General features: G+C 38.8%; 1 protein-coding gene across 2 annotated transcripts in view; it reads left to right on the top strand.

Annotated features, from left to right (window-relative positions):
* Positions 1–12,959, top strand: part of SHANK3 (SH3 and multiple ankyrin repeat domains 3) — a 252,283-nt gene extending 239,324 nt beyond the window's left edge. Inside the window, exons 24-25 of one of the 2 annotated variants that reach the window (XM_075273796.1) lie at positions 8,184–8,336; positions 10,203–12,959. In XM_075273796.1, the coding sequence (XP_075129897.1) occupies positions 8,184–8,336; positions 10,203–10,731 (682 nt within the window). In that variant the 3' untranslated portion in view covers positions 10,732–12,959. The remainder of the gene's footprint in view (positions 1–8,183; positions 8,337–10,202) is intronic. The other variant, XM_075273797.1, reaches the window with a different exon arrangement.
* Positions 12,960–13,543: the final 584 nt, after the last annotated feature.

Here is a 13,543-nt window from a genome sequence, read left to right as displayed (position 1 = left end):
TTGTATATAATCTTGGTCTGTTGAACATGCTCGACGAGTGCGGATTAGTTCGCCTACCGGAATAGACCTAATCGTATGACCTGGGTGATGACTATTGGCTGATAAAATTGAATTGCCTGATGTTGGCTTTCTGAATAGACTACTTTCTACCCTATTCAATATAACATTACCTTTCAAAAAAATGTCCAAAAATGTGATTTCAGTGTTGTGTTGTGAAAAAGTAAATTTCAAATTTAACCCATTGGCATTTAAATAATCGACAAACTCTGGCACGGCCGCTATATCGCCACACCAGACGATGAGAACATCATCTATATAGCGGCCGTACCAGAGCATACTGTCCCGAAAGGGGTTATCCAATGAAAAAACTCTCTTCTCCTCCCACCATGATAAATACAAATTGGCTAAAGACGGTGAGAAGGAAGCCCCCATGGGGGCTCCCCTAACCTGTAAATAAAACGTGCCATCAAATTCGAAAAAATTATGTTGTAACAAAAATAAAGTAACCTCCAAAATATACTCACACAAACTTTCAGAAAATAAACTGTATTTGGATAAATGAAATGCCAAAGCTTGTATAGATAAATCATGGGGGATGCTCGAATATAGCTGCTGGATATCACAAGTAACCCAAGAAAACTCAGATTTCCATATAAAATTCTCAAAAATCTGCAACACAGCCTTAGAGTCGCGAATATATCCAGGTGTTCTAAACACCAGCGGCTGGAGCAACCTATCCAACCAGGTACACAAATTTTCGTTGATAGAGCCAATACCGGCCACTATTGGTCTCAGTGGTGGAGGTCTTATATTTTTGTGTGTCTTGGGTAAACCGTGGAATGTGGCTACCACAGTACATTCCGGTACCAGAAATTTAGACTGGTTTTTAGAGAAAATACCCAATTCAACACCTTTCGCTACCAGGTTTTTAAGTGAATCTAAAAATTCCTCAGTAGGATCTTTCTGTAATTTCCTGTATGTCAATGAATCCTCTAAGATATCTAAGCATCCCTGTTTGTAATCCTCCCGGTTCATTATGACAATCTTGCCGTCCTTGTCGGCCTTTTTGATTATTACATCTTTACAATTTTTCAATCTATATAAGGCTTTTCTTTCTTGGACGGTCAGATTGTTGCAACGAGAACCTTTTTTATTTTTCTCGTTGAGAGAACACAATTCCTTTTCCATAACCTGCTGAAACAGCATATATACTGGGGCCCTTGATTTTAACGGGTAAAAACTAGGGTTTAACCCTTTAGCCCCCACCCTGTGTATGGAATGGTCATTATAATTCTGGTTCAACTCCTGAAGTTGGACTAAACTAATTAAAGCAACCTGTTCTTTAAATAGTAAATCCTTAAAAATATTATCCGATTTAACTGACCCAACTTCACCCAGACTCAGTACATTATCCACATAATCCGTTTCGACAAAATTATAAGACATTCCAGTATCAACAATGTCAAAAGAAATAGCCCCGTCCTGTAAATCATTAGGATGTCCCTGAACCATACAATCCTCTTGTGCAGAATCCGCATCAAAAAAATGTCTCTTGACAGTCAACAGGCGTATAAACTTATTAATATCCAACATAGTGTTAAATAAATCAAAATCCCTGGTGGGGACAAAGTTAAGTCCTTTAGATAATAAGGTTAATTCGTCAGCTGTAAAGGAAAAAGACGACAAATTTTCCACATTTTCTATTTGACTTCGAACACTCTCAACTTTTATCTCCGGTTCTGTAGTGTATTGGCACGGGTGATATATCTGCGATCTGTTCTTACGGGAACATTTCCTCCCCGCTCTCCTTGTTCGTTTTTTGAGGTGGATCTGGTAAAGACCCTTGACTTGTTATATACCAAGGCTGGAGTTGTTGAAGAACTTGATTGTGGATCCAAATTATCCTCATTAGAGCTGCCATTACGTGAGAAAATAGACGATTCTGATCCATGTTCATTTGAACTAAAGGATACCCTTCGATTATCCCTGTATTTACGTACACCACTTTTCAATATGGATCGCGGAGTAGTATTTTTAAATGATGACATTTTGGGATATACATATCCAGTTGAATAGTCCCTTGTATCTCTAACAAATTTCTTTTTCTTTATACTCATAATTTGTTGTTCCAGAGTATCCAACTTTTTAAATATGTCATTTCTCATAGTGGGATAACTGGCATCTTGTTCAAATGATTTAAGTTGATCCTGTATCAGAGTAAGATCCTTCTTGATGTCATCAAGTTTACTTTTTTCTTTATCGATAATCAAACCCATTAATTTGAGGGAACACTCTGATAAAATGTTATTCCAATTTGTTTCAAATTCCTCATCATATAAGAGAGTCAGAATCTTTTTAAGACGCAACCCACGGGGTATCATTTTATTCTGTACATATTTTTCAAGGGTAATTTGATCCCATGAAGTTCTTAATTGTGTAATTATAGGTTAAGGGTTAATAGTATTAGCAGGGTGGAGTTTCTTTTCGGTCATTGGTGGTTTAAATAGCCGAGTGTTCAGTATACGTGTATGCCATGAGGAAGGTACTCCGGTACCGAAACGCGTAGCAAAATCTTGATTTGAAAACTCGTGTAACCCTCTTTTTAATGGAAATGAAATAAAAGTTAAATTTTATATATTGGACGACTCTGGGATCCTTTCCAGTTTGGAGCAGAGCATTTTATTCAAATTCATCTATCGTTGTCTGGTCGGAGTTCACACAGCAGCTCTTTGTCTCCTGGAATTCATTAGAGATCCTTCATATGGTGAGCTGAAATTTACCCCCCCCCCCCCTTTTTTATGGGAAAATATACTTTTTTTTATTACTAATGTTATTTAGAAAGTAGGGATTTCAAATTATCCTGGACAACCCCTTTAATATGGATATCACACATCAGTTAAGACATGATTAATGCCTAAGAGCAGAAACAGAGTTAAATCCTTGACAGATAGAAATATACTAGGGTACAGCTGACATTAAAAATACTGGCATAATGGGCCAAAATTTAATATTTTTAAATATAAAAAAAACTGAGGATTTATATTTTAATCAGTTTTTGTGCTTGTAATGAGCTGAAATAATGCAGCGTGCAAGAAAAGTAGCATTATACTGAAGTGGAATATTTAGTATTACATTGGGCTCACAGAAGGTCTGTCACATAAGACCTCGGGAAGATGCACACTAGCTGTTTGGAGGAAGAGGAGGGTATTATCTACTGGGGCAGTTCGTGTCATGGTTATGTAAGGTCTTTATTACCTATAGTAATAGTAGTGGAAAATGTTTGCTGTGACTGCTGTAATAACATATAAGGCTAGGTTCACATCATTTGTCTTCTCCTTCTAGGAGTAGTACAACATAAATAACAGCAGTGCAGGATCCATCATATAACAGACAGGAGCCCATTGACTATTATGTGATCCGCTAGATTTACTTTTATGGTGTCCATAATTTTACTGGACCAAATAGTGCAGAATTCTGTGCAGCATTGGTAACAGCATCTGTGACAGGTGTGAACACAGCCTAATACATTGTGATTATTTATATGTAGACTATTCACCTTATGCCATAACATTTCAAAAAGCTGATTTTAGTACACTCCCTCAGACATGGTACATGTATCTGCGACTCAGCCAGTATCTCTGCAAAACTCCTTTTACCCTTTTATTTCACATTACACATTACAGCGGCACTAGAAATAACTTGGCATCATCCATCACTTTCATTGCCTTAGACCACTCACAGGGCGCAATGTCAGTCTGAGCCAGTGCCTGTAGATAAATTTTGGCAGGTCATCAGCCTGGACATGCGAACACTAATCCTTTTTTCTTGGCTTACAAAAGACAGCAACAAATGGGGAACCAAAGCCATCCATAAGGAATCAAAGCAGGAAACAAAGCTTTGGAAATGTTCCTGTTTTGTCCTATTACTTTATGTAATAGTTGTATTGCAGATGTCAAGGCTTCAGAACCTAAATTCAGGTGTTCGGACATTTAGTATTTGATAGATACTAGTGGATGACTACAATAAGCTCTGCTTGTTGTTTTTCGACCTTGTTTAGAGCTAAGCACTCCCCCACAGAAAAACATCAATTCAAAGTATACTGAAGGCTATAAGTTGTTTAGGAGATGCTGAACAGCATAAATAATTTGGAACATATACTTGTCAAGGCTATAGTGCTATGGTTCTATAGTATAGTGTATGTTCATCCATTTATGCCTCCAGATGATTGTAAAATCTTGAATGTCTCCTGCCACCACTAGGGGGTGCAGTTTTTACACTACTCAGGTTACTAGATGCTTTCTGCAGCTGTGTATGGAAGAACTCACTACCGTAGCTGTGATAAAAGACAGTCAAAATTCTATACATTTGTATGTAGTTCAGGGTATTAAAGAAATGGAGTGCCATAGTCTTATCAAGTACAGTATATAGGACTATGCAGCAAATATTTTTATGGTGCTGGTTTCTTAAAACTGTAATAGTAGAACAGTTTAAAGTGTTTGTCCAGCCATAGGCAACCCCTTTAAACTGATATACACAAAGCCATGTTGGGGTCTGTTCACATGTATCAGATTTTGGCATAGATTACATGGCTAACTGCATCCTTTGAATTTGAATAAAGTTTCTGTAACTCTGTTCACATGCTATGGAAAATGTCCTGGTGAATTTTAGCTGTATAGAGGGTACGCCCCTAGAATCATTTTACCTGATGGGCCTAGATAAAGTGCTATCTGCTGTCCACTTGGGCAAGAGATCAGGATCCTGAACAGATGGCCTTATGTGTTTAGCTAGTAGGTGTCTATTTCTATTAAATGTGATGTCCTGAGGCATCAATGTTGATTAAATCAAAGTCACAGTGTCATTTCAGCATAATCTGTTAGATAGGCAACTAAGAATAAGGAAAAATGCGAACAGCGCCTCACTTAAAAAGATGTAGAGCCAGGTGAGCGGCAGCCCAGGGCCATAGTCCATATTCACCCCACTAATTCAAGATGCAGAAAAAAAGACTGGTAAACCAAACGCTATTTCAGCATTGTTTAGACAAAGTTAAAATTAAAGGGGCTGTCCAGTATTAGAAATACATGACTGCGCTGTTCCAGAACAGTGTCACACTTGCCCACAGGTGGTATGTGGTATAAAGCTGATCTGCCATGCAAAACTCATGCACAGGTGTGGTGCTATTCCTGGAAGAAAAAAGCCATTTTTTTTCTATTCCTGCATAACTTTTCTGGATATGAAAAATGTACTGAAGTCTCAGCATACCTATCTCTCCTATACCTTTCTTCTAACATACCTATCTCTCCTATACCTTTCTCCTAACGTACCTATCTCTCCTATACCTTTCTTCTAACATACCTATCTCTCCTATACCTTTCTCCTAAAGTACCTATCTCTCCTATACCTTTCTTCCTTTCTTCTAACATACCTATCTCTCCTATACCTTTCTTCTAACATACCTATCTCTCCTATACCTTTCTTCTAACATACCGATCTCTCCTATACCTTTCTTCTAACATACCTATCTCTCCTATACCTTTCTTCGAACATACCTATCTCTCCTATACCTTTATTCTAACATACCTATCTCTCCTATACCTTTATTCTAACATACCTATCTCTTCTATACCTTTCTTCTAACATACCTATCTCTCCTATACCTTTCTTATAACGTACCTATCTCTCCTATACCTTTCTTCTAACGTACCTATCTCTCCTATACCTTTCTTCTAACATACCTATCTCTCCTATACCTTTCTTCTAACGTACCTATCTCTCCTATACCTTTCTTCTAATGTACCTATCTCTCCTATACCTTTCTTCTAACGTACCTATCTCTCTTATACCTTTCTTCTAACGTACCTATCTCTCCTATTCCTTTCTTCTAACATACCTATCTCTCCTATACCTTTCTCCTAAAGTACCTATCTCTCCTATACCTTTCTTCCTTTCTTCTAACATACCTATCTCTCCTATACCTTTCTTCTAACATACCTATCTCTCCTATACCTTTCTTCTAACATACCGATCTCTCCTATACCTTTCTTCTAACATACCTATCTCTCCTATACCTTTATTCTAACATACCTATCTCTCCTATACTTTTATTCTAACATACCTATCTCTTCTATACCTTTCTTCTAACATACCTATCTCTCCTATACCTTTCTTCTAACGTACCTATCTCTCCTATACCTTTCTTCTAACATACCTATCTCTCCTATACCTTTCTTCTAACGTACCTATCTCTCCTATACCTTTCTTCTAATGTACCTATCTCTCCTATACCTTTCTTCTAACGTACCTATCTCTCTTATACCTTTCTTCTAACGTACCTATCTCTCTTATACCTTTCTTTTAATGTACCTATCTCTCCTATACCTTTCTTCTAACGTACCTATCTCTCCTATACCTTTCTTCTAACAGGGAACTTGATCCCTGACCTTGCACAGTAGATTGGTATAATCCACAACTTAGCCTGACTGAAGAGAACTAAACATGGTGCTGATCATGTTCCCCACCCACATATATGATTAGACCCATGACACACCAACAGAGTTATATTACATGGGACATATGCTGGAACAATACACAGAACACAATCAAAGCATAGTGGAATAGGACTAATGTTAGAATAATAATTATAATTGTATTCACGTTTATAATATGGTTGCCTCGGCTTCAGGTGCTCTTGAGTCCACCTGGCTGTTGATGCTCATATTATAGCACATGTAGTCAGTTTTTATGTTGGGTGTACACCTATTGTGATCTTAGGCTTCTTTCACACAACCATTTTTAGTTTACCACATGTGCCAAGACACATTAAGGTAAATGGTGGCCAAAAGAGCCTGTGTTCAGGTGGTACCCAGCCGGTTTTGTGTTTCTTTGCTGCATGGTACAATGTACTTGGCTGTGCTATCCCATTGCCTGTTGAATCCAGTTAAGAAAAAACAAACTATACAATGTAGTATATTTTTTTTTACATAGACGTCTATGGAGCTTGAATAGTAGCTGTGCAGCAATATCCCGTCACTGCCACAGTGTACAGAGCTATCTGCTTGTACAGAAATTGGAGCAGCCTCTCTATAAGCCGAGGGAGGTGTAAAAAACAGCATACTCATCTGTCTGGTGCTCTGTGACTTTGGCCTTTCACCGTCACCTTGTTGCTGGAAGTCGTGCATACCATATGACCCCTGATAGCAATCGCTGGCCTCAGCAGTCTCTGGACAGGGACAGGTGACATCGCTCACATAAATAACTCATACCTGGGGCGCCGGGGAAAGATGAGTGTGTTGGGTTTTTTTCTTTTAATTTCACACCTCTCCACAGGAGTTGGTCCCTGATGCTGAATCTTTTCCATATTTTAAAATTGTAGTGTTGAAAGAAACAAAAAGGCCTGCTCTGGAGAATAATAGATATGCTGGGATTTTGTCTTATAACCACAATTCTGCTCAAGTGTTACTTGCCTAAACAGTTTCCTGAATAATCCACCGCTAATAACAAAACTCTTTGTCAGCCACATGAGCCTGTACATCTCTTATGTCATATAACACCGTTGCTAACTAATCACATGAATCACATGACTAACACCATGTTTAGTCTCGCTCCATTAGAACATGGGCACATTACACAGTCCTGATCCATACCACATCCATCCATGTGAGAAGTATTTCTAGAGATATATTAGAAAATAGTAGTATTATTAATATTATTATTACTTTATTTCTTCATAAACAGGAATACAAGAACTATGTATAGAAAATGAATAGATGATATATATATAAAAGATTTATTAGAATAAATGCTTGTTCCAAATGATACGTTCAGCATAGCTTATAATGAGTCCAGGTTTGTCAGAGCTCTATGTATGTTCTGTTCTGTGTGACTTGCAGATCACAACCATCTTACCTGACTGTAGTTTGGTTAATAGCTCCTCTGACTACTCTGGGAGGAGACTGTCATGATTTATCTGTTCTTGGTGCTGCAATGTTAACATTTCTCTCTCCCATCCCATTTTCCACTCCATTTCCTTCCTATCCCTTTTTTTCCGCTTTGCTATATCCCTTTTTCTCTCCATTTTTTTTTACCTGGTTTTGGTCCTAATTTGACACCTCTTCCTTCCTTCTCTGCCTATTTTGTTATTTCTCTCTTCCTCCCCTTCGCACATATTGCATGTTGATCCGTCTCAGACACTCAGATGTTCGGACTTTTGGCACATTGTGTAAGTCTTTGCATGCAGCCACCAATCAGCGGCAGGCTCTGTCTGTGTGTCTGTCTTCTTCCTTGACCTGTCTTGTGATCTCCAGCCCGAGGGTCGGGGGGGTCAGTTTGCCTTCTCGGAGGTCAGTGGAGTCATATTTGGGAGTCTAATGGATTTTTATATTAACCCTGCCAAGTTATTAGGTCCTATGATAAGCCCTTCTTTTTGAATCCTGTCTAAAGCTAGCCATATACTTTAGATTAATATTGGCTAGACCAGATGATTTTGGCAGGAATGGCTGACCACCTAATGTGTATGAAAAAGAGAATCAGGCTTTTGGGTTTCCGCACACCTGTTCCTTTTACTCTTAGGAAAGACTAGCCACTGTCAGAGATGTCTGGCAGCAGCTACCCTCTCTCCTCATTCAGAAAACATGTATGTGTATGAGGAATTGGGGTAACCGGGAAGAGCAATTGTCGGCCTGACAGCCATCTAAAGTATATGGCCAGCGTACACATTGACATGTAAAATAATAAACTTGTATACAGATAAGGAAACTCTCCAGCCATGGCCAGTTTCCCTAAATCCCTAACTGCTATATCCCCTCAGTATAAATGTGTCATACTTCCCATTTGTATAGTAGCAGAATTCTTTCCTTACTTTCACTTTATTTCCATAAACCCACAGTTACTAAACGGTGGTAAGAGAATACATGCAAAGTTAGTAGCCCCCTTTAAACGTTAATAGATGGGGGCTGACATAGTTCTTTTAAACAAATTCCATTGTGATAAACTGTTATTATAGACTTTCTAGATATTCAGGATATATGAACTGTACTAAATGCTTGGTTACACCTTGTCTTAGAATAGGTCTATAGGGTTACGTTCTAACTAGTGTAGAAAACTGCAGTCAATATGGCCATTGCCTGCTCCCTTTATACAGTACATCTACTTATTACCACTTATTACATTGTCATTGTAGAGTTTTAGCCCAAGGATCCCTTTTTTTTCCAGCCGGACGGTTTGTGACACTTTTATGCCTTTAGGTACAGTCATGCTACTTTGTAATGTAAAAATGTACAATTGATTTCCAAAGGATGACTGCGATGGGAGCAAGTGTTACTGCATTGTATTATTGCACAGTTTTATTAATGACAACCATGTTTTAGATCTGACTTTTTGCATGTGGTATGCCTACAGTTTTCATACACTACAATATATGTTTCCATATTCATTTACACCAACTGTAAATGTTCTAAATATAAGAAAAGAAATCACATGTGCGGTGTATTGTTGTGGTGTATGTCATATGCCATATGCTCCATAACCTCCATGACAGTGGCATTATGTCAGTGCAGTGATGTGAGGATTTCTACAGCATATATACTTTAGTCATACTTGTGGTACTGCCGTTTAGTAACTGCCAGCAGACGTGTGCGCTTGTCTCATAATCTCACTACTTCATATTAGGCCCTTAATGATTTCTTCTTCCAGTTTCTTATCTCATTCAAGTGTTTTTATCAATTTCCATGTCCCCCAGAGAGTAGGGTCATAGAAATTCTTAAAGGAATGTGATGTTAAAAAGTTTAGTTTATATTTAACGTATATTACTTTCTCTCTCCTTCTTGCTCATTCTGTTTTCTTCCCTGGTCTTTATCTTTTTACTTTTTTTTGTTGCATTGGTAACATTTCTTCTGATATTATATGTCTTTACTTATGTGACCTCTTCCCCGTTTCTTGGGATTTAATCCTAATAATATATGTGTTCCCTGTTTTCCTAAAACATCATTTCCTACATTTCTTCCTATATTCATACCTAACACTACACTTGACATGTCTAATCTTTCCTATATTTTCTTTTATGACCCTTTTTCTTGCTCTTTGCATCTGATCACTTTCTGCCCTTTCCCTACATTCCCGTTGATTGTTTCTCTTTATTGCACTTCCTATCTCCCACTACTTTGTCCTCTCTACTCCCTCTCCTTATATGTTTTCTTTCCCTATCACAGCTTGTTCAGCAGTCTTGGAGAGTTGCACACTATTTCCCAGCGCAGCTATGGAACATCCTACACCGTGCGCCCCGGGACCCGACACCCCTTGACTCGCCGAGCACCCAGCCCTGTACCACCTTCATCTGAGAGGGTGGAGCCCTTGGGTGGAGCACGTTCCTATACGCTTACACCCCCCACCATACTGAAATCCTCCAGTCTCTCAATTCCTCACGAACCCAAGGAGGTGCGTTTTGTTGTAAGGAGTGTCAGTGCCCGGAGTCGTTCTCCTTCCCCATCGTCTGGGCATCCAATGCACAGTTCTCGCCCATTCCTGCAGAAGCCCCTTTCTATGTGGAACAAGTATGATGTAGGCGACTGGCTAGAGAGTTTGAACCTTTCAGAACACCGTCTTAAGTTCCAGGACAACGAAATAGAGGGCTCCCATCTACCTGCTCTTACCAAGGATGATTTTGTAGAGCTGGGGGTAACCCGAGTGGGTCACCGCATGAACATCGAGCGTGCTCTTCGCCAACTAAGCACCAGCTGACCCGGTCAGGAGCTGCGGTCCCAACTCCCGGGAGGGCAACTCCGCACCGCTGCGGGGGGAGGAATTACTTTACACACACATAAGGACAGTCACACACCTACTGATGTACATAAATGTGAACAAGAACAAAAAACAGAATGCCTTGAACATACTGGAAGTGGTTCCCACTGCTCTGAGCCTTTAAGTGGTGCCCATTGCTGTACACACACACATACAGTGACTATTACATGTGCCAGTTTAATCACCCTCAACCTGTCACATGCAGACACACTTACTCTGGCACACACTGACACGCAAGTGTTGACCCACACATCGACTGAAGGGAGACCATGTACATTAAGTGATAAATCAGATGCATAATACTCTGAAAGTATACACCACATGTAATGCCACAGAAATAATCCTCTCCTTGTGCGGTGCAATGGGGCCCAGTAACTGATCCCCCCCTCCTTCTTTCTATGCCAAGGAGGGGAGGTGGGATCAGTCACAGGGTCCCAAGGCCAGGCCACTGTGTGTTAATGCCACCTTTTTTTTTTACCTGAATCAACAAAAGAATCGCAGTCAGACAGTGACATCAGTCTGCAGGGGAACGGGGTTGAGCTGCACACCTCCCATACCAAGATCTGACTCAAGTCCTGGAGAGAAATCCATGGATTGGGCTGGAAGAGGCCGCAGGTTCCAGCCACCGCCACTGTGGGACGCTTTTTATGCATCTTTTTAATTAGCTATATATTTGAAGAAAAAAAAAAGACTTTACCTATATATATATATATCTCATATAAATATATAAATATATATATCTATATATATCTATATACACGACACTCTCTCACTGGACTTTTTATATACAGCAGATCTGGGGGTATATAGAGGTATATGCAGATACTGCAGTACTTCATTCTGGGGTTTTGAATTTTATTTGATTATTTTTTATTTCTATTGGAGGTTCTGAGCGTTTTTACAATAAACCCCTCACCATGCCACCAGCATTCTTTAGAATGGAACATGCATATCTACATCTGAATTCCATCCTATTTGGGGTTACTTTCACTGGTTTCTTATTTCATTCCAATGTCATATTTATTTGCACATGGGTTTTCATTAAAATTGGGCCATTCATTTAAAAAGGTGAAAGATTTGTCCTTAAGTTGTGACTATTATGTCTGACTGTTCTGGGATATTTCTTACTGTGTTCTTCTTGCATATTTCCTTTAATGTGATATTCCATAGGGGTTACTGCTTATTCTAGCATTTGAGGTGAGTTTTTATGGTTTCATTTGGTTGGACATTTAGTTTCAAATTTGGGGGTCACATTTGGATCTATGGTTTTTATTTAATTTGAAAGCATATTGAATTATTCCAGGGTTTTTGTCTATTCAGGTGTTCAGAATTAGCAATTATTTCCTCACATTGCTTTTTGTGGTTTAGCCGGAGAAAGAATAGACCCCATGTAAACCATCGGAAATGTTGTACATATTCCCTAAATAATTGTCACCAAGAATCTCCCTCCCAATTAATTGGTTTCCTAAAAACAAATGCGGCTGTAGTGGATATTGTATATGTCCCTGCATCCACGGTCACCTCTAGTCAATACCTTGTGCATTGTTACGATTGTGACCATTGGTGGGAGAGGAGGGAGGATCATGGAGCCGGCTGGGTCCTCTTATGTACTGTGTCCCTGTACACCTGAGGATGGATTACCCGAGGGTGACCAACCTGGATCCGGTGTGCCTTATTGCCATGATAATCGCTTCAGGTCCCTAAAGGGGAGAAGCAGTGTAATGTTATCCCATTTCCTGCAGTGCCTTATCGCCATTGTGGAGCTTAGACAAGACCCTCTGACTGTGCTACACTAGCAGCTGCCAATAGAGCAAATATACAGTACCCAAGATGGAGCTATCGCTGCTGCTTCTCAGACTGGAACTCTACAGCCCATTCCCTACACACCAATGGAGCCTCATGAAAAGGGTTGTTTATCCAGTTCACTGTTTGGCAGAGGGATGTCAAGAAGCGAGGTTATTAAGGCCACGTGCTTCTGCAAGGAGAGACAGGACACTAAAAAATTCAGTATCAATTGACTTTAAGCCCCATTTACTAGGCTACCCTTACTGATACTAAAATATAAAGGCAGCCACAGCAACAAATTTTATGTGAATATTAATTATTATTATTTCCAGGATCGCTTAGCAATATAACAACAACAATAAATTACTTATTGGCACTTGCTCATATTTTTGGGAATGAAAAGGCAGATTTTTAAAAAATCTAATTTAATAACTTCTTGTATTTCTTGCCTCTTAAATTTATTATATCTTGCATGATGCAAGAGTCCAGACAAAATCATTACTTATCAAATATACTAAAGACCCATAGATCGTGCGAACATGCATAGATATATGCTGTTCTAGTTAAAAACAAAAAGACCATTACAGAGAAGACCGTCGGAAATATATTCCAATTTGCTTTTGAAAATATATTTGTTTTTTTTACCATGAACAAGTAATACCACCTAATTTTACACACGTAGCAAAAGTCAAAAAAATATATAAAAAAATAAATAAAATTAAAAAAAACCTAAGTAATAATTTATGAACACACATTAATGGAATTTAATGAAAGCATGAGAGAAATGATGTGCCAAATTGAAGATAATAAAATGTAAAAAAAAACACTTTGCATATTTTTATCTTTCTAGAAACTGCTTCTATTTGTGTTGACCCCTGTTATACACTGTGTACAATGTATATAGCCCTATATCTACTCTGTAAAAAGGATGAAAAGCTCATCGCTATTATTTATATGAACCCTTTCC

This window comes from Leptodactylus fuscus, chromosome 5 (assembly GCF_031893055.1).
Source record: "Leptodactylus fuscus isolate aLepFus1 chromosome 5, aLepFus1.hap2, whole genome shotgun sequence".
In the NCBI taxonomy this organism is placed as follows: domain Eukaryota; kingdom Metazoa; phylum Chordata; class Amphibia; order Anura; family Leptodactylidae; genus Leptodactylus; species Leptodactylus fuscus.
Note: the sequence above shows the minus strand (reverse complement) of the source record. Positions and strands in the feature narration are given on the sequence as shown.